Below are 19946 nucleotides of genomic sequence, written 5' to 3'. Positions count from 1 at the left end.
AAGAGCCTACCTCCGACTAGGAGATCTGACGTTAGGGGTACGGTCAACTGAACTTCACTCCCTCGCCGCCAGTCAAAAGCCTGTGGCCGGGGCTTGCTGGGGCACTGGTTGGGGCCTAGACGCTTGCTGCTGGCAAGGGTGGTCCCTGGAGCTGGTGCGAGGTGCAGGAGCCCTGGAGGTTGGAGGATAATATTTCCTCTGTCTATAGAAGGGCTTCCAGGATCCTGGCCTAGAAGACTTCCTGACCAAGGATGGGGCGTCAGAAGCGCTAGTGGAAAGCTGTTGAAGGGTGTCGTGATGGTCCTTCAATTGCGCTACTGCATCCCAGACTTTATCCCCGAAGAGGTTTTCACCTGTGCAGGGGAGATCGGCTAGCCTTCAGAGGCCTTCGGTCATGCCATTCTCCTGGCTCCAATGCCAACCACAGCTACACAGGTCACTGTCTCGAAAACATCACAGGTGGAACGCACCTCATGCTTCCCAGCCTCAAGACCCAGCAGGACAATGGCCTAGAGGGCCTGCTGCTGTTGTTGTTGAGGCAGGCCCTCAGCGAAGTCCTGGACCCATTTCAAAAGATTGCGGTGGTATTGGGTCATATGCAGCTGGTAGGCGGCAATGAGGGCCACTAGCATGGTGTCTTGAAAGACTTTCCTACCCAAGGCATCTAGCTCCCTGTGCTCTCGTCCCGGAGGGGCAGAGGCATGAGTGCGGGAACACCGGGCCTTTTCCAGGGTGGACTCCACAAACACCGACTGGTGGGGGAGGTGCCGCTTCTCAAACCCCACGGCCTGCTGCACCAAGTAGATGGTGTCAGCCTTTCTATTTGATGGAGGAGATAGAAATGGGGTGCTCCCACATGCAGAGGAGGTGGTCCTTGAAAATGTCATGGATAGGAACCACCATGATCTTGAATCCATAGAATTGAGAAGGCATCTACTGCCAAAGTGCCTTCAGTTGGCATCCTGGAGCAGTAGATGGGTACCATATTGTTCACTGGTGACGCCAAGAGATCTATAATCGAGTAATCCTACTTGTGGAGAAGTTCTTGTATTACTCAACTGTCTAAAAACCATTTGTGTGGCTGTAATTGGTAACTTAACCTGTCTGCTATATGATTTTATTTCCCTAGAAGGCAGATGTTTTGAGAATAATTCTCTGTGAAACTGACCAGTTCCAAATCTTGCAGACACGCTGACAAAGGCTGAAAAACCCATCCCTCCTAATTTGTTGATACATGGCAGTGCAACTTAGTTGTTTGTTTGGATTATTATTATCTTACTCTTTAGGAAGGAACTGAAAACTGAGTGCACTGAAAATTGCTCTGAGTGCTAGGTGATTTATGCAAAGAAATTTCTCCTTTGGGTCCATATTCCCTAAGAAAGGAAAATTGTTTCTTACCTGCTAATTTTCGTTCCTGGAATACCACAGATCAGTCCAGACAAGTGGGTTATGCATCACTACCAGCAGATGGAGGCAGAGAACAAAAAACCTTTCAGGCACTGCTACTTAACATAGTGCCACTTGCAGTCCCCTCGGTATTGACCTGTACCCAAGCCAACTCAGAACTATATCGCGAACAAATAAACAACAAACCAGAGGAGAACCCAACTCCATGGGAAGACAAGTAGGATTCCTAAGGACTAACATCCTGCTAACCTAGGAGAACACCTGTTACAGGTAAGCAATTGTGCTTTCTCCTAGAACAAGCAGGATGGTAGTCCTCACATGTGGGTGAGTACCAAGCTCCAGACTGTCCTCGCTAACATAAGAGACCAACAGCAGTCGAACAAGGTGCCAACGGGCGCAACTGTGGTGCTGTAGGTCGGCTGAGGACTGTCTGGTTCCCACAGAAGCACTGACAGGAAGAGTTGGGTTCATGTCTGGAACAGATTGCGCAGGACGGATTGACCGAAGGCACTGTCCTGATGCCCGTCATTGTCCAAGCAATAATGAGCCGCAAACATGTGAAGCGAACTCCAAGTTGTGGCCCGACAAATTTCAACGACGGGGACTGCATGCAAATGAGCCATTGACATTGCCACAGCCCGCACAGAGTGAGCTTTAACTCTGCCGGCTAGCGAAAGGCCTGCCTGCGCAAAACAGGTTATGCAATCTGCCAGCCAGTTCGACAAGGTCTGTTTACCCACTGCCACTCCCAGCCTATTGGAATCAAAGGTCAAGAAGAGCTGGGTGGACAGTCTGTGACCGGCAGTACGATCCAGACACAGTCCAAGGTATGAAGAGCCCAATCCCCTGAGTGGGAATGATGCCTCAGAAAGAAGGAGGGGAAAACAATGGACTAACTGATATGAAAAACAGTTACAACCTTGGGCAGGAACTTTGGATGAGTACGCAAGACCACATGATCGTGGAAGAACTTTGTGTATGGTGGGTATATAACCAGAGCCTGAAGCTCACTGACCCTACGAGCCAAAGTAACCGCCACCAGGAATATGACTTTCCAGGTGAAGCTGTGCCAGGACAACAATGAGGTCCTAAGCCGCAACCGGGGGCCAAAGAAGCGGCTTCTGCTGGAGGAAGCCCTGCACGAAACAGCTTACTAAAGGTTGCACCGAAACGGGCGTGTCAGCGACACCTCGATGGTATGCACTGATAGAGCTAAGGTGAACCCTGATTAGGCTGGTTTGCAGCCCAGGAGCGTCGACAAACTGGAGAACCTCTAGCATCTTATGTTGCGCGTTCTCCTCAGTAAGCAGTTGAAAGGGGATGGCCTCAGCCATAGCCCTAACAAAACCTGCAAAGGACAGGTCCTCGAGGGGCGACCGGTGCTGTTCCTCCGATGGGGTCATCCAATTAAACGGAGGACAAGTCCGTGGAGTCATCACCCCAAGGGTTGTAAGGCCTTTCCTCCTCACTGGGACCAACATGCTGTGGGCGAGGTCTGTGAGAGGTATCAGCCCTGGGCTTCGAGGGAATTGACGGTTCCCCTGGCATCGAGAGGACTGGAGGCCACGGGAGGCCAGAGGGACCTGGCAAGGGCTTGGGGAACAGTGGTCTGGGAATCACAGTACCGGTCGTATCTTCCTCCTCAGAGGATCCGAAAATCTGGATCGCTCCGGTGGGAGGCATCAGTGGCTGCTGGGGAACCAAGGGTCCCTTGGGCACTGGCTGCATCACAAGTGCGTCCAGGAGGATGTGCAGATGCTCGAACAGGGGTGCTGGCATCAATGGTGGAGGCTCGGGCACAAGTATGGGGGCCAGTGGCACTGGCAACTCAATGCTCTGAAGAGCATTAAACACCGCGAACTGCACCATGCAGTCCAATTACTCCTGAAAGTCCGGGGTGGCCAGGACTAATGGAGGGGGATGAGGCATCACCGGGTCTCTGAGGTGGCACGGTGCCTGGCACTGGTGTTGGTGGAGAACACCTAGGTCTACCAGGGGGCATCGGAAGATGGGGCCTCTGTTGGCCAGTGTCGCTTTGGTGGCGGCCCGGCAGCCACAAGTGCTGCTCCAGAACCGGAGCCGTGCATCAATAGCAACTGGTGGCGATGCTTGTGGGACCTCCCTCGTTGCTCAGCCCAGTCTTTCCCCAGTGCCGAGGAAGCGGAAGATCCCGATGTCTGGGAGAGCGGTGAAACCATCGAGGATCTATCATCATCTCCTCGGTCCTTGGAAGTACTGGTGAGAGGCACAGGCAGGGGAAGCGTGTCCAGAGGCTCCCCGCGACCACTCGGCATCAAAGGAGCTGACGCAGGATTAGAAGGAGCAGACTTCAGGACCCCGAAAAGTTTCTCCATCTTATTGAGGTGTGCCCGATGGCCCCTTGGGGGTCCATCTGATCACACAGATGGCACCCATGGATGCCGTGCAAGGCCCCCAGGCAGAGGATACAGACCTCATGCGGATATGTGATGGACATGGTCCACTGGCACTGGGGGCACCGACGAAAACCAGTCGATGCCATGAAAGAACACCCAGCGTGTGGTCGATGACCAGCGGTCACCGTGAGGCGAAGAATCAGGAATCGACCGCAAGGGTTGGAAAAAGTAAGAAAAACAACCTACCACACTGAGGAGGCACCAACCGCGAAGGGGGACCTGACAAGGAAAACTGGAGAAGTTTGAAAATAAAGAGAAAATCTGAAAAAAAAATTGAGAGCTCCACGAACTGTGAGGCAAGACTGAAGGGGGACCTTGTGTGGATGCACAGATGGTGGCATGATGGGCATGCTCAGTGTGCTGGTCAAAGCTTCTAGAAACTTTGACAAAAGTTTTCCATGGCAGGCTCCCTCAGATGATGTCACCCAATCTCCAATGCTCTGACAGACATCATTAACTGTTCCCTAGCACAAGGAATCTACCCGGACGACCTGAAAATTGCATCCATCAAACCGCTCTTAAAAAAACCCAACTTAAATCCTAATAATCCTAACAATTTCCGTCCTATATCCAATCTCCCGTTCATAGCTAAGGTAATGGAAAAATTAGTTAACTCCAGACTCTCAGACTACCTCGAAGAACACAACATTCTGTTCCCATCTCAATATGGCTTCAGAAAAGCTCTAAGTACTGAATCACTACTAATTTCCCTGACCGACTACCTCATCATGGGCCTGGATAAAGGTCACACTTATTTACTGATCCTACTGGACCTATCAGCTGCCTTTGATACGGTTAACCACTCCACCCTACTAATTCAATTAGCAAACATCGGAATAACAGGAACAGCACTATCATGGTTCAAATCGTTCTTAGGGAACAGAAAATACAAAGTCAAAATCCACAACAAAGAATCTCAACACTACTCTTCATCTACGGGAGTTCCACAGGGCTCCTCCCTTTCACCAACGCTCTTTAATATAATACCTGCTCCCTCTTTGCCAACTGCTAACTAACTTAAACCTTAAACACTTTCTGTATGCAGATGACGTCCAGATAGTCATACCCGTTAAAGAATCATACACCAAAACTCTAGAATTCTGGGAAACTTGTCTTCAAAAAATTGATGCTCTCCTCTCAAACCTTAATCTAATACTAAACTCTTCAAAAAGTGAACTCCTCCTAATTTCTTCTGAAAACAGTAACTTCGACACAAATCCTCCACCCAATTTACAAACTCCACAAGTAAGAAACTTGGGAGCTATAGTGGATAACTGGTTAAACCTAAAAGCATTCATAAATCAAACTACTAAGGACTGCTTCTATAAACTCCAAGTCTTAAAAAGAATAAGACCACTCTTCCATTTTCATGACTACAGAACTATTCTACAATCAATAATATTTGCTAAACTAGATTACTGCAACTCTTTGCTTTTAGGTCTTCCATCATCTCACACTAAACCCCTTCAGATGGTCCAAAACACGGCTGCGAGAATATTAACTAACACACGGAGAAGAGACCACATATCACCAATCCTCAAAGACTTGCACTGGCTGCCAATTCACTACAGAATCATATATAAGTCCATAACCACTATTTTCAAAGCTATACATCAACAATCTCAGCTCAACCTTCAAATTCCTCTCAAAAAATTCACGTCCATAAGACCAATCAGAGAGTCCTATAGAGAAACCCTACAAGTACCACACTCCAAATCCATGAAGCACATAACCGCCAGAGACAGGGCTTTCTCCACTGCAGGACCAACACTGTGGAACTCCATCCCACCAGATTTGCGACAGGAACCATGCCTTCCTACTTTTAGGAAAAGACTTAAAACGTGGCTATTCATGAAAGCATTTCCTGAACTAAACTGAACCTATTCCATTATCAACCAGTCGCCCAGACTTTGCCTTAATCATGGTAATTAACATCCCTACCTCTTAAGGGCAATTCATCAATGCTATAAGCACATTGACTGGCATATATGTTCTTTCTATTTAAACCCCTGCTTCTTTTCTCCGATCCAAGTTACTTTATTCCCTTGTTTTATTGTAACTGCATTCCTTAGCCTTCGCTTGTTTTATGTTTTTTACTACTATTATTATTATTATTTATTACTAAATGTTATTTTTTGACTTTGTTCCCTATCCACTTGTTAATTGTAAACCGACATGATGCGATATTTATCGCGAATGCCGGTATAGAAAAACTTAAAATAAATAAAATAAATAAACATGAGGACTACCATCCTGCTTGTCCTAGGAGAACAACTGCATCTCTTTCTATTTTCTTTGATAGTCCTACAGGCTGAAACAAGTATACATGTACAGGGATATACCAGTTGCTTCTTAGTGGACTGAGTGGGAAATTTCACTGTATAGTTAGCTGCGACACTCCAAGATTGTCATTACTTTTGCAGAAAAAGACCCTTGTACATAAATTTCTACAATGAATGCCAAAAGTGTGCTATACATAGATAATGTTTCTTCTTAAAAGTACATATATTAATGAAGATCAAGGCATATTTATAAAACTGGACAGTTTTGTAAGTGGTCAATCTTTGTTGAGGATAACACAAAAATAACAACATTAAAAGAGTAAAATAGAGCATACCACAGGAAGAGATGTAGGTGGTAGGTCCAGAAAGTGTGCTGGTCTCTGGATAAAGGACGGTTTAGTCCCTTCATCATTCTTTAATCTCTGAAGTGCCATAACTTGATCACTGGAGCCCATGGCCAGCAAGACTCTCAGACTGCCATTTCTGTCACCCGTAAACACATCTATTACTGGCATATAGCTATCTACCGCAACCACCGGATACTGAGCTTGAAGCAGGAGTCGAGAAATTTTTGAGTCACTGCATAAGAAACAATCATAAATAGTCTTATTTTAGTCAAAACATTGTATGCCAGTAAATATGTGTTTAGCCACATAAACATAGCATTTGAAACATTCCCCTTCCTCTCTTACTGCAGTTAAATGTATGCAAGGTTAGGTCAGGAGATAGGAAGTAAATGTAGGGATTTCATTTTGAAATTCCTGCATACTTTATACACCTGCTTCAAAGTGTACACAGGTATATTTTGATTCCTCCCTTCCCCCCCCCCCAAAAAAAAATATCCATCAGGATCCTATTGGCCCTCTTAACATGTCCAGAAAATATGATGTGGATGGGCCATCAAATACAAAATATATTAGGGGGAGGATGGACACACCCACAGACACATACATACACACAGATATGGTGATCTCATATAAGTCATCTTCCCTTCGGAAAATAGGCTAAAAACATACATGTTGTTCCCTGGTCCTCAATAGCCACAAACAGACCAATTTTTCAGGATATCCACAATGACTATGTATGAGATAGATATGCATACAATGGAGGCATTATATGCAAATCTCATGCTTTTTAACTGTGGATTTTCTGAAAATCAGATCTGTTTGTAACTCTTGAGGACTAGAGTTGGAAACCTCTGTTGTCATTAGACAGGGTAAAATAGACAAACCAGGTGTTCCAAGTAGGTCCTATCTCCTTGGCAAAGGTACTCAGGAGACAAGAAGCCTCTGCAGAAACCACCCTGCTACTTCACTCTCCAACAAGTGTACAAAAGAAATGAAACCTTTTACTGCTGTGAGTTAGCACAGATTTTAGAAGGCATAAAGGTTAACAGATGTGGGGTGGTATACAGGTCAACAGATGTGGTGAGGAAAATCAGCCTCAAGTCTTTTTGAATTAAGAATCCTTCATCACTTCAAGCTACCGAAGTTCAAATGGCAAGGGCTTGAGATACAAAACCCAGTCATGGATCCAGATGAACTACTAATATTTTAATAGTAACATTATAATTTTGTTTTTTGTTATATATCTGCCTCAAATTCTGGTAAAGGCAGTATATTAAATCCAGGAATAAATAAACCAACTACATAACAGTTTGAGAAACACTTAAGGAGATAAGAACATGCCATACTGGGTCAGACCAAGGGTCCATCAAAGCCAGCATCCTGTTTCCAACAGTGGCTAATCCAGGCTATAAGTACCTGGCAAGTACCCAAAAACTAAGTATATTTATTGTTTTCAGCAGCCTGGGTCAACACAATTGCACAAGAAAAAGTCTTCCTCCCTTAGAACCAATGTCAGGAAATATTTCTTCACTGAGAGGGCGCTGGATGCCTGGAATGCCCTTCCAGAGGAAGTGGTGAAGACTAAAACTGTGAAGGATTTCAAAGGGGCATGGGATAAATACTGTGGATCCCTAAAAGGCTAGAGGATGGGAATAAATAAAAAAAAGCTTAACCAGCACGAAGGGGCAGTTACTACCCTTAAGAGAAACATGGGGGTAACCTGCACGGAGCGGCAGTTACTACCTTGGGAAGCTTTGCTGGGCAGAGTAGATGGACCATTTTGGTCTTTTTCTGCTGTCATTAATTATTCTTGGGCCGATACAGGGGGAGTTAACCCGCATTTAGACGCGTGTTTGACACACTAGCTTTCCCCTTATTCAGTAAAAACTGCTTTTCTGTACACCCTCCGACTTAATATCATGGCGATATTAAGTCGGAGGTCCCAAGAGTAAAAAATAATTTAAAATAATAAAATTTAAAATCGGCCCGCAGCTCGAAAACCGGACACTTAATTTTGCCGGCGTCCAGTTTCCGAACCCGTGGCTGTCAGCGGGTTTGAGAACCGATGCCGGCAAAATTGAGCGTTGGCTGTCAAACTCGCTGACAGCTGCCGCTCCTGTCAAAAAAGAGGCGCTAGGGACGTGCTAGTGTCCCTAGCGCCTCTTTTTACCGCGGGCCATCATTTGAATACTAAATCGCGCGCACAGGAGAGTGGCCTGTGCGCGCACTGGGAGAGCAGGTGCTCGCCCGCTCTCCCGCGACATTTACTGTACCGGCCTGTATGTTACTATATATATTAAGAGAAAAGAGTTACCTGAATGACATGTACAACTGATGCAGGGGGAGCTTCACTATTCCCAGCAGCCTGTCCTTCCCTGGGCTCATCACCTTATTCCAGACTTCAATAACCATTACATTGTTCTTCAGTCTCTCCAAAAGCTTGTGGGTCAGTGAAACAGGCGCCACCTAATACAGACATAAGTTTATTGCAGAATTAGTGAGCACTGTGGAAAGGGATTACACTGGAAAAGGCAACTGTTAAACAGGAAGAGTAATAAATGATCTACAATTTTTTTTTGTAGAGGATTAATTCATTAAGCAAACCTTCTTGATTAGAAGCAAAAGTATGAGACTAGTATTAGCCTACAGAACACACGTTGAAGCATGAGAGAAAAAAAAAAAAAAGAAAAGCATATGACAGATGAGGATGCTTATCCTGGATACCTGGGATTACCCAAATGGCGAGAAAAAGAAAAAGGAAAATTGGTTCTTACCTGCTAATGTTTGATCCTGTAGTATCATGGATCAGCCCAGACTGCTGGTTTTGCCTCCCTTCCAGCAGATGGAGACAGAGAAAAACTTTGAGAGCACCCCTCTTAAGCCGGTGCAGTATAAACAGTATCCAAGCAAATATTAAACTTTATGGAACAAAGGCATATCGAGTGAAGGACCAAGAAGAATTATTAACTCCAACTATATACAAAAGAATTTTCTGCGTAGGATGAGGATACCCCTACACCCTCCTTCTGAGGACAAAAATAACCAGACCACAAAAATAATACTGCAGTGCGAGCGGACGCTCCAGAAACTGAAGACCCCTAATGGGCGGGCGTCGGACTGATCCGTGGTACTAGAGGAACGAAAATTAGTAGGTAAGAACCAATTTTCCTTTCCCTGTACATACCCGGATCAGTCCAGACTACTGGGATGTACCCAAGCTGCCCTATATGGGGTAGGAATCAGAGAGTCCAGCTCGAATGACACTGCCACCGAAATTGGCGGCGTCCGAAGCCTGGACATCCAAACTGTAGTGTCTGGAAAGGCTATGCAGAGATTTCCAGGTCGCTGCCCTGCAAATTTCTTGCACTGAAACCAACTGATTTTCCGCCCAGGAAGCTGCCTCAACAGAGTGGAATGTGCCTTCAAACCTTCCAGAACAGCGCGACCGTGGCAAATATAAACAGAAGCAATGGCCTCTTTCAACCAGTGGGCTATAGACGTTTTAGACACTTTTTGGCCCTTCTTAGGGCCCCTCCACAAGGCAAAGAGATGATCCGAGAGATGAAAAGAGTTAGTAATCTCCAAGTAACGCAAGAGGACCCTTCTGATGTCCAAGCACCTCAATTCCCGCATGTGAGTCGGCTCCGTTTCAGCATTAGCACAGACTGACTCAGGTGAAAAGCCGAAACCACCTTCGGAAGAAAGGAGGGAACCATTCTGATAGAGACACCTGAATCCGAAATCCGCAAAAATGGCTCCTGGCAAGAGAGAGCTTGCAACTCTGACACTCTCCTAGTGGAACAGATCACTACCAAAAACACTATTTTCAAAGTCAAGTCCTTTAACGATGCCTTCCTAAGAGGTTCAAAAGGAGCTTCACACAAGACTTTAAGGAATAAGTCAAGTCTCCAGGAGGACAAATGGGACGAATTGGAAGATTCAAATGCTTCACTTCGCAAAGAAAACGGACCACGTTGGGATATGCCGCCAGGGTCGCACCCTGAATCTTGCCCCTGAGATACCTCAGAGCCGCCACCTGCATCCAAAGAGAATTAAATGACAAGCCCTTAGTGAGGCCCTTCTGCAAAAAGGCCAGGATTTGGGCCACCAAGGCCTGACGAGGAAGAACCCTCTGCTCCTCACACCAGGATTCAAAAACTTTCCAAATCCTGACATAAGTTAAGGATGTAGCCCTCTTACAAGCTCGAAGCAAGGTAGTAATGATGTCCTCCTGGTAGCCTTTACTCCTCAGCCACCTCCTCTCAAAAACCAGGCCGCTAGACAGAAGTGATCCACCTGGTCAAAAAATATGGGGCCTTGCCGTAGCACATTCGTAAGATGAGCAGGGGATCATTCACTGCCAGATTGACCAGGTCTGCAAACCAAGATTCGGGGCCACACTGAGGCCACCAAAATCACTGGACCAGGATGAACCTCTATTCTCCGAAGAATCTTTCCTATCAGGGGTCACGGAGGAAACACATAAAGGACTGTGTTCGACCACGGGAGTACCAGAGCATCGACCCCTTCCACTCTGTATTCTCTCCAGCAACGGAAGAAGCATGGGGCCTTGGCATTCCTGAGAGTCGCCATCAAGTCCAGATGGGGAACACCCCATCTGCGAGAAATGAGCTGCATGGCTTCATCTGAGAGCTACCACTCTCTGGGGTCTAGCCCCTGATGGCTCAGAAAATCCGCCTGCTCATTGTCAGTCCTCGCTATGTGCGATGTAGCCAGCACGGACAGATTCTGATCTGCCCATTCCATCAGCTGAGCTGCCTCCAAGGCCACTGGGCGACTCCTGGTCCCGTCCTGATGGTTGATGAAGGTCACTGCCGTTGCATTGTCCGACAGTACTCGCACCGCCTGGTAAAGCAAAAGTGGGAGAAAACTCTGCAATGCTAAGCACACTGCTCTTGTATTGAGGCGGTTGATAGACCACGTTGCCTCCTCCTGAGACCATTGGCCCTGGACCGAATGAGATTGACATACTGCCCCCCAACCGGCGAGACATAGAAACATAGAAACATAGAAATGACGGCAGAAGAAGACCAAACGGCCCATCCAGTCTGCCCAGCAAGCTTCACACATTTTTTCTCTCATACTTATCTGTTTCTTTTGGCTCTTAGTTCTATTTCCCTTCCACCCCCACCCTTAATGTAGAGAGCGGTGATGGAGCTGCATCCAAGTGAAATATCTAGCTTGATTAGTTAGGGGTAGTAGGGGTAGTAACCGCCGCAATAAGCAAGCTATACCCATGCTTATTTGTTTTTACCCAGACTATGTTATACAGCCCTTATTGGTTGTTTTTCTTCTCCCCTGCCGTTGAAGCAGGGAGCTATGCTGGATATGCGTGAAGTATCAGTTTTTCTTCTCCCCTGCCGTTGAAGCAGAGAGCTATGCTGGATATGCATCGAAAGTGAAGTATCAGGCTTATTTGGTTTGGGGTAGTAACCGCCGTAACAAGCCAGCTACTCCCCGCTTTGTGAGTGCGAATCCTTTTTTCTTCTCCCCTGCCGTTGAAGCTATGCTGGATATGCGTGAAGTATCAGTTTTTCTTTTCCCCTGCCGTTGAAGCAGAGAGCTATGCTGGAAATTCGTGATGTATCAGTCTTTCTCCCATGCCGTTGAAGCAGAGAGCCATGCTGGATATGCATCGAGAGTGAATTATCAGGCACATTTGGTTTGGGGTAGTAACCGCCGTAACAAGCCAGCTACTCCCCGCTTTGTGAGTGCGAACCCTTTTTTCTTTTCCCCTGCCGTTGAAGCAGAGAGCTCTGCTGGATGTGTGAAGTAACAGTTTTTCTTCTCCCCTGCAGTTGAAGCAGAGAACTATGCTGGATATGCATTGAAAGTGAAGTATCAGGCTTATTTGGTTTGGGGTAGTAACCGCCGTAACAAGCCAGCTACTCCCGTCTTTGTGAGTATAAATCCTTTTTTCCACATTTCCTCTTGCTGTTGAAGCTTAGAGTGATGTTGGCATCACAGTAACCATGTGTATGTTTATTGAATAAGGGTATTGTCTCCAGGCAGTAGCCATCGTTCTGGCGAGTCACCTACTCTTCATTAGCGGCCTCTTGACTTTATGGATCCACAGTGTTTATCCCACGCCCCTTTGAAGTCCTTCACAGTTCTGGTCTTCACCACTTCCTCCGGAAGGGCATTCCAGGCATCCACCACCCTCTCTGTGAAGAAATACTTCCTGACATTGGTTCTGAATCTTCCTCCCTGGAGCTTCAAATCGTGACCCCTGATTCTGCTGATTTTTTTCTTATGGTAAAGGTTTGATGTTGCCTTTGGATCATTAAAACCTTTCAAGTATCTGAAAGTCTGTATCATATCACCTCTGCTCCTCCTTTCCTCCAGGGTGTACATATTTAGATTCTTCAATCCCTCCTCGTACGTCATCCGATGAAGATCCTCCACCTTCCTGGACCTGGCGGACTCACTGAGGCACCTCGAGATCCACTCCGTGCGCCAAGTGTTTTTGCACCAGCCACCAACTGAGACCGGACCTGGCAGACTCCGTGAGTGGTAAGGGAACTTGAAACTCCTCCGACATAGGATACCACTGGGACAACAACGCCCTCTGTAAGGGCCTCATATAAGCAAAGGCCCACGGCACCAACTCCAGAATGGATGCCATGGACCCCAGTACCTGCAAGTAGTCCTAGACTCTGGGAACCGATGCCTCCAGGAGGTGCTGAACTTGAGACTGCAGATTGGTGGCTCTTTCGTCTGGGAGAAAGACCTTGCCCACCTCGGTATCAAACTGGGCTCCTAAGAAGTCCAGGACCTGAGACGGATGCAGGTGATTCTGGGCCTGGTTGACCACCCATCCAAGGGACTGTAAGCGATGCACGACCACGTCCCCCTGCCTGCTTGCAGAGAACTTCTGATTTTGCCAGAATGAGCCAGTCGTCCAAGCACGGATGGACTAGAATCCCTTCCTTGCGAAGGGCCACTGCTACCACCAACACCTTGGTGAAAGTATGTGGAGCCTTCACCAGACCAAAAGGAAGAGCGCTGAACTAGAAATGCAGGCCAAGGGTCATGAAGAGAAGAAATTTCTGATGATCCCTGCGGATACCTATGTGCAGATATGCTTCTGTCAGATCGAGAGAAGCCAAGAACTCCCCCTTATTTTTATTTATTTATTTAAGGTTTTTTTATACCGGCATTCAAGAACTCGTTCTCATCATGTCGGTTTACAGAAAACAGGGGTGCAAAAATATAACCAAAAACATAAATAAACGTGGAGAAGAGAAGCAGTTACAATTAACAAGGGTTCATGAACTGGGATTATAAGAAATAAAAGAGATAGAGGAGGATAATTATATACAAGTGTACAATGTAAATAAGGAGTCCTCTATATATACAAGAGAACAAAATAAATATGGAGTCCACTATATACAGCTACTTAGCATAGGATACCCTTGCGCACTGCCATGATAACAGAGTGCGAGGTCTCCATATGGAAGTGCGGGACCTTGAGGGCCCTGTTCACTGTCTTCAGGTCCAGAATGGGACGGAAGGACCCTTCCTTTTTCGGCACCACGAAGTAAATGGAATAACATCCCGTCCCCCATTCCTCTGGAAGATCAGGAACAATAGCCCCCAGGGATTCCAGCAGGTGGATAGTCTGACAGACATTTGTCGTTTCGCTGGGGAGCCGCATGGAAAGATCAGAAAGAGGTCTTGAAGAGGACAAGCAAATTCTAAAGCATAGCCTATTCACTGGTCGGATGTTATCTTGGCCCATTCCTCGAAGAAAAGGGAGAGTTATTCCCCGATGACCAGCACGAAGGTATGGGCCGGTTGCAACTCATTGCGAAGATTTGGCTGCGAGGGTTCCCTGGCTGGGGCTATGTCGGCTGGCTCAATGACCACGAAAGGACTGCGATCAGGATTGAGACCTCTCAGAGGTTTGTCGCTGGGCCGTGCCAACCGCTCTATTCTGGCAAAAATGCCGCTGGGCCCTGAAGCGAGAGCGGGTCGGGAGGGGGGAACCCCCTAGATCCCTTCGGCTTTATCTTCCGGCAACTTGTGCACCTTATTGTCACCCAAAGACTTGATTAGTTTCTCCAAGTCCTTGCCAAAGAGGAACTTTCTCTTGAAAGTGCTTGAAAGGGAGCACAATTATGTACACACTAAGCTGCGCCTTAGAGGAAACATCCGCCGACCAATTGCGCAACCATAAGAGCCTCCTGGTCGATATAGCTGACACCATAGTTCTAGAGGAGGTCCAAAGGAGATCATATAAGGCGTCCGCCCCATAGGCCATCGCCGCCTCTAGGCGCTCCATCTGAGCTGTCTCCTGAGGAGGAAGGTCCCTGTCACTCAAGAGCTGCTGAATCCATCTCAGGCCCGCCCTGAGCGCGAGGCTACTGCAGACGACTGCCTGGAACCCCAGAGATAAGAATTCAAAGACTTTTAAGGTGGACCTCGAGCATCCTGTCCTGGAGGTCATTCAGGGCCGCCGCCCCGGCCACCGGAACAGTGGTCCTCTTGGTGACCGCGGAATCTGAAGCATCCACTTTCGGGACCTTCAGTAGCTCTAGGGTTTCCTCCGGCAACGGGTAAAGCTTGTCCATAGCCCTACCCACATGCAGACCCACTTCCGGAGTATTCCACTCTCGTATTATTAATTGCTGGATCATCTGAGGAAAGGAAAAAGTCTTAGCCGGGCCCTGTAAACCCGCCAAGACTGGGTCCACCGCATCCAGGCTGGGGTCCTCTGGAGGTGCCGCAATTCCCAGCTCTGCCAGGACATGCGGGATGAGGGGATTAAGTTCCTCTCTCTGAAAAAGGCAAACGACCCTAGGATAGTCTCTGTCCAGCGGCGCCGCATTCTCTGGCTCATCTTCCAGGTCCACCCCCGCCAGAGGTGCAGGAGCCCAAGGCCTGCCCTAACCTACACAGTTTTATGGTTGTTTCGTATTTTATTAGTTTTGTCTTTTTATGGTTCATTTTGTATTTTTAGTTTGTCTGCGATGAAGCACGTGAATATTTTTTTACTCTATTATTGGGACCTGCTTAGAAATGGAGATAGTGTGGGATACAAGTTTTTTAAATAAACAAATAAAATTAAGACAACAATAATTCAGACTTACTTGTGAAAAATTAAAGGAAGGATGGTTTGTGCCCCATGTGACAGGAGATCTTGTTGCTTCATGTGTATTGAAGAGTTTGCAGTTTAAGTACAAGTTACATGGGGAACGCATTTCATTTTCCCAAGCTACAAAATCCTTCCCATCAGGCACCATCAGTATAAGGTGCAGTAATAAGCTTTCCTTCTCCTCTGAGGATCCACCAAAGTCTCTCATTGGGTTACTCAATTCGGGTAATTGCACGTACTGTGGTTGCTGGACTATGCCAGTAGAGAGCACTTCTATGGTCTTTTGGCAAGTTCCACTGCTTTTCCTCGGAGAGTCATGGCTTATTTTCACACGGGGAGAGTGTTCTGCATGTGGGCAGTCTCTTTCAGGTTCTAGGACTTTTAGCTCAGGACTCAACACAGCATAAGATAAAGGCTGCTGAGCTATGCAAGATGCCTTCATACTGACACTTGTAAAATCTTTGCTGTCACCTGAAAGCTCCAAGGACACCTGCAATGCAATAAAAAAAAGTCAGATTAGAATGTTTGAATTAGAATGCTGTCTAGGAAAAGCAGAAAACAGAACATTACACTCAATAGCTACAATCAAGTACTCTTTGTGCACTTGAACAATTAGCAGCAGTACTGAGCTCCTCATTTTCATCTCCTTGTGGAGAGAACTAGAGATATCCCTAATCATCACTGTAACCACAGTCTGCAAGATATATGTGGGGTTACCTGTTGTGAGGCTATAACTGAGATCTGTGAATCCTTAGGCCATAAATCTGATTTATTTTTCACTCTGAGTAAAGAGCTGACACAAGATGACATGGGTGCAGGACTCAGCTACTCAGAGGAAAATCTGATCCTACAAAATCATGTCTCGAGGACTTGCAGAACTAAAAGAAGTGAGGAACTTGCTGGTATGAGATAAGACAGTGAAAGAGGCATTAGTGAGGAGGAGGGAAGCCAAACAGAAACAAAAATTCTGCTATGCTATGATCAGTTGCAGGTGAGGGAGGTAGGTAGGAGGTGGGAGAGAGTGGACTACTTCAAGGTTTGTGAAAATTACAAGAATCTATTTAAACATCTACCATGCAAACTTGCATCCATTAGTATGGCACTATGGACAGAATAATTGTGAGATGATTATACCAATTACCAATCAATATTAGATTGATGTAGTGATGTTTGTAATCAAATATGGACATGGCTAATCTGCTAACTAGTTATCATATATGGAAACTTAGAATAAGCAGATATGAACATTTGTGATTTGTCTCTAACACAAAAATCTGCTTTCACTATTTTGCTTTTCTTTTTTTTTTTAAAAACAGTTGCTGCAATTGATAAGCCCTTAATAAAGAACAGGTTAGTTAGTCTAGGAAGACCATTTTCTTGCAAGGTCTGAAGGAAGGGGCATTTAAGACAGAACTGCAGACTCAGGGATTTACATCAAATTAAATGCAGGAATATTTTAGGGTGCTGTATGAGTTTGAAAAGCAGAGTTGCTTACCTGTAACAGGTGTTCTCAAAGGACAGCAGGATGTTAGTCCTCACATATGGATGACATCATCAGGATGGAGCCCAATCACGGAACACTTTTGTCAGTTTCCAGAACTTTGGCAAGGATTCTAACAGCAAGGATTCTAACAAAATCCAACAAAAGGGACCACATAACACCCATCTTAAAGAACCTACACTGGCTCCCAATCAAATATAGAATCCTATACAAGACCCTCTCAATCATCCACAAAGTCATCCACCACTCCACCCAAATTGAGCTCACGATCCCATTACATCTTTACACTACCTCGCGACCGAGGAGACAAGGCCAGAGAGGCACCCTACAAGCACATCCCGTCAAAACAACACTAAGTAGAAGAACTCTATCCACCGCAGGCCCTACACATTGGAATTCACTCCCACCAGACCTCAGACTCGAACAATCGACACCAACCTTCAAAAAAAGACTCAAAACCTGGCTGTTCAACCAAGCATTCTCTTAACCCACTCATGTATATACAAGACATATGTATATAAATTGTACTCTCCCTGTTCATTATTAGTTTTTATCCAAGTTAAATCACCCTGTTCTATGTAAGACATTATAACCTATTCTTTATATTGTCATTGTAATTGTTGAAATGTGAACCGAAGTGATTAGTAACTTTGTTACCTGAACTGCCGTATATAAAACTGTTAAATAAATATAAATAAACTTTGACTGGCCCCTACTGGGCATGCCCAGCCTGACACTAACCTTGCAGCCAGCAGGGATCACCCTTCAGTTTTGTCATAGTAAAAATAAATGCGAAAAATGAAATAAGAAAATGAAGCCAACACCGCAGGGTGGCGAGCGGGTTTCGTGAGGACTAACATCCTGTTGTCCTGTGAGAACACCTGTTACAGGTAAGCAACTCTGCTTTCTCACAGGACAAGTAGGATGATAGTCCTCACATATGGGTGAGTACCGAGCTGAGGATGCCCGAGTAATGCACCAAATGTACCCAAAGACATGCAACAGGCACAACAACTGGGGTGTCAATTTGGTTAAAGGGCATCCTGAACCCTAATGGGTCGTGGAAGGGTGTTGGTACTTCAAGTTGCAAATAGGTTGCGTAGCACAGACTTACCGAAGATGGAATCTTGTCTGCCAGCCTTATCTAAACAATAATGGGCTGCGAAGGTGTGGAGAGAGCTCCAGGTAGCCGCAAGCGGCACCGAGCGTAGGTGCGCTACTGATGTTGCCAGGGCCCTGATAGAATGTGCCTTGACACGATCTTGAAGTGGAATGCCCGCCTGCTGGTAGCAAAAGGAAATACAGTCCGCTAACCAGGAGGAGAGAGTCTGCTTACCCACAGGTTTGCCCAATTTGATGGGATCGACGGAAACAAACAATTGAGTGGATTTCCTGTGGGCAGCTGTATGGTCTAGATAAAATACTAGAGCACGTTTATAGTCAAGGGTATGCAGAGCCCGTTCTCCTGGATTTGAATGGGGCCTGGGAAAGAAGGTGGGTAGTATGATGGATTGATTAATATGAAACTCTGATACTACCTTAGGCAGGAACTTAGGATGAGTACGGAGTATTACCCTATCATGCAAAAGCTTAGTGTAAGGCGGGTAAGTGACTAAGGTCTGTAACTCACTAACTCTGCGAGCGGATGTGATTGCTAAAAGAAAAATCACTTTCCAGGTGAGATAGCAGAAATCACAGGATTGGAGAGGCTCAAAAGGAGGTTTCATGAGCCAACCCAAAACCATGTTGAGGTCCCAGGAAGGGCGCAGTGGAAGTTTGAGATGAAGCAAGCCCTTCAAAAAGCGTGTTACAAGGGGTTGTACTGAAATGGGTACATCCCCGACACCTTTATGGTAGGCGGCTACCGCACTGACATGTACTCTGATAGAAGAAGTTTTAAGGCCTTACTCTGACAGGTGCCAGAGATAATCCAGAAACTTCGATGTGGAACAAGTGAAGGGATTGATGGACATAGAAGTACACCATACCATAAACCTGTTCCACTTATAATTGTAAGACTGCCTCGTGGAAGGCTTTTGTGAAGCTACCAGAACACGGGACACCGGCTCTGAAAGGTTAAGGAGTTGGCGAATTAACCTTTCAACATCCAGGCTGTCAGAGACAGAGCCTGGAGGTTGGGGTGGCAAAAGCAGCCATTGTTCTGAGTGATCAGAAATGGGTCCTTCCCCAGAGGAATGTGCCAGTGTACAGACAGGTCGTGGAGAATTGGAAACCAGACCTGGCGTGGCCAATGAGGGGCTATGAGAATCATTAGTCCCTTGTCCCTTCATAACTTCACGAAAGTCTTTGAAATGAGTGGAAGTGGAGGGTACACATAAAAGAGACCGCTGGCCCATGAAAAGGAGAAAGCATCCCTCGGCTGCCAGTGTTGGCTGTGAGTAACGGAGCAGAAATTCCTTACTTTGCAGTTGTGGATCGACGCAAAGAGGTCTATGCGAGGGTAACCCCAACGTTGGAATAGGGAGTCCGCTACAGTGGGGTTGAGGGACCACTCGTGCAATTGAAAAGTGCGACTCAGCTTGTCCGCCAACACCTTGTCCACTCCTGGCAAGTAGGTGACCCTGAGGCACATCGAGTGAGAAAGGGCTTCCGCCCATATCTGTGCAGCTTCCTGACACAGAAGATAGGAGCCCGTTCCCCCTTGCTTGTTGATGTACCACATAGCCACCTGGTTGTCGGTCTGAATCAGGATGACCTGGTTGGATAGGTGATCCTGAAAGACTCTGAGGGCATATCTGACTGCCCGAAGCTCCAGGAAATTTACTTGGTGTTTGGTTTCCTGTGGAGACCAAATGCCTTGAGTTTGCAAGTTCCCCACATGTGCACCCCAACCGA

The 19946-nt window shown here is 46.5% G+C and overlaps 1 protein-coding gene across 2 annotated transcripts in view; it reads right to left on the bottom strand.

Annotated features, from left to right (window-relative positions):
• Positions 1–19946, bottom strand: part of C2CD3 (C2 domain containing 3 centriole elongation regulator) — a 429817-nt gene that overhangs the window by 241365 nt on the left and 168506 nt on the right. For both annotated transcript variants that reach the window (XM_029602105.1, XM_029602106.1), the window contains exons 14-16: positions 15585–16079; positions 8786–8937; positions 6460–6703 (exon numbers count right to left, since the gene is read on the bottom strand). In XM_029602105.1, coding sequence (XP_029457965.1) covers positions 6460–6703; positions 8786–8937; positions 15585–16079 — 891 coding nt within the window. The remainder of the gene's footprint in view (positions 1–6459; positions 6704–8785; positions 8938–15584; positions 16080–19946) is intronic.

This window comes from Rhinatrema bivittatum, chromosome 5 (assembly GCF_901001135.1).
Source record: "Rhinatrema bivittatum chromosome 5, aRhiBiv1.1, whole genome shotgun sequence".
In the NCBI taxonomy this organism is placed as follows: domain Eukaryota; kingdom Metazoa; phylum Chordata; class Amphibia; order Gymnophiona; family Rhinatrematidae; genus Rhinatrema; species Rhinatrema bivittatum.
The sequence above is the reverse complement of the archived record's forward strand: the minus strand, read 5'-3'. Positions and strand labels throughout refer to the sequence as shown.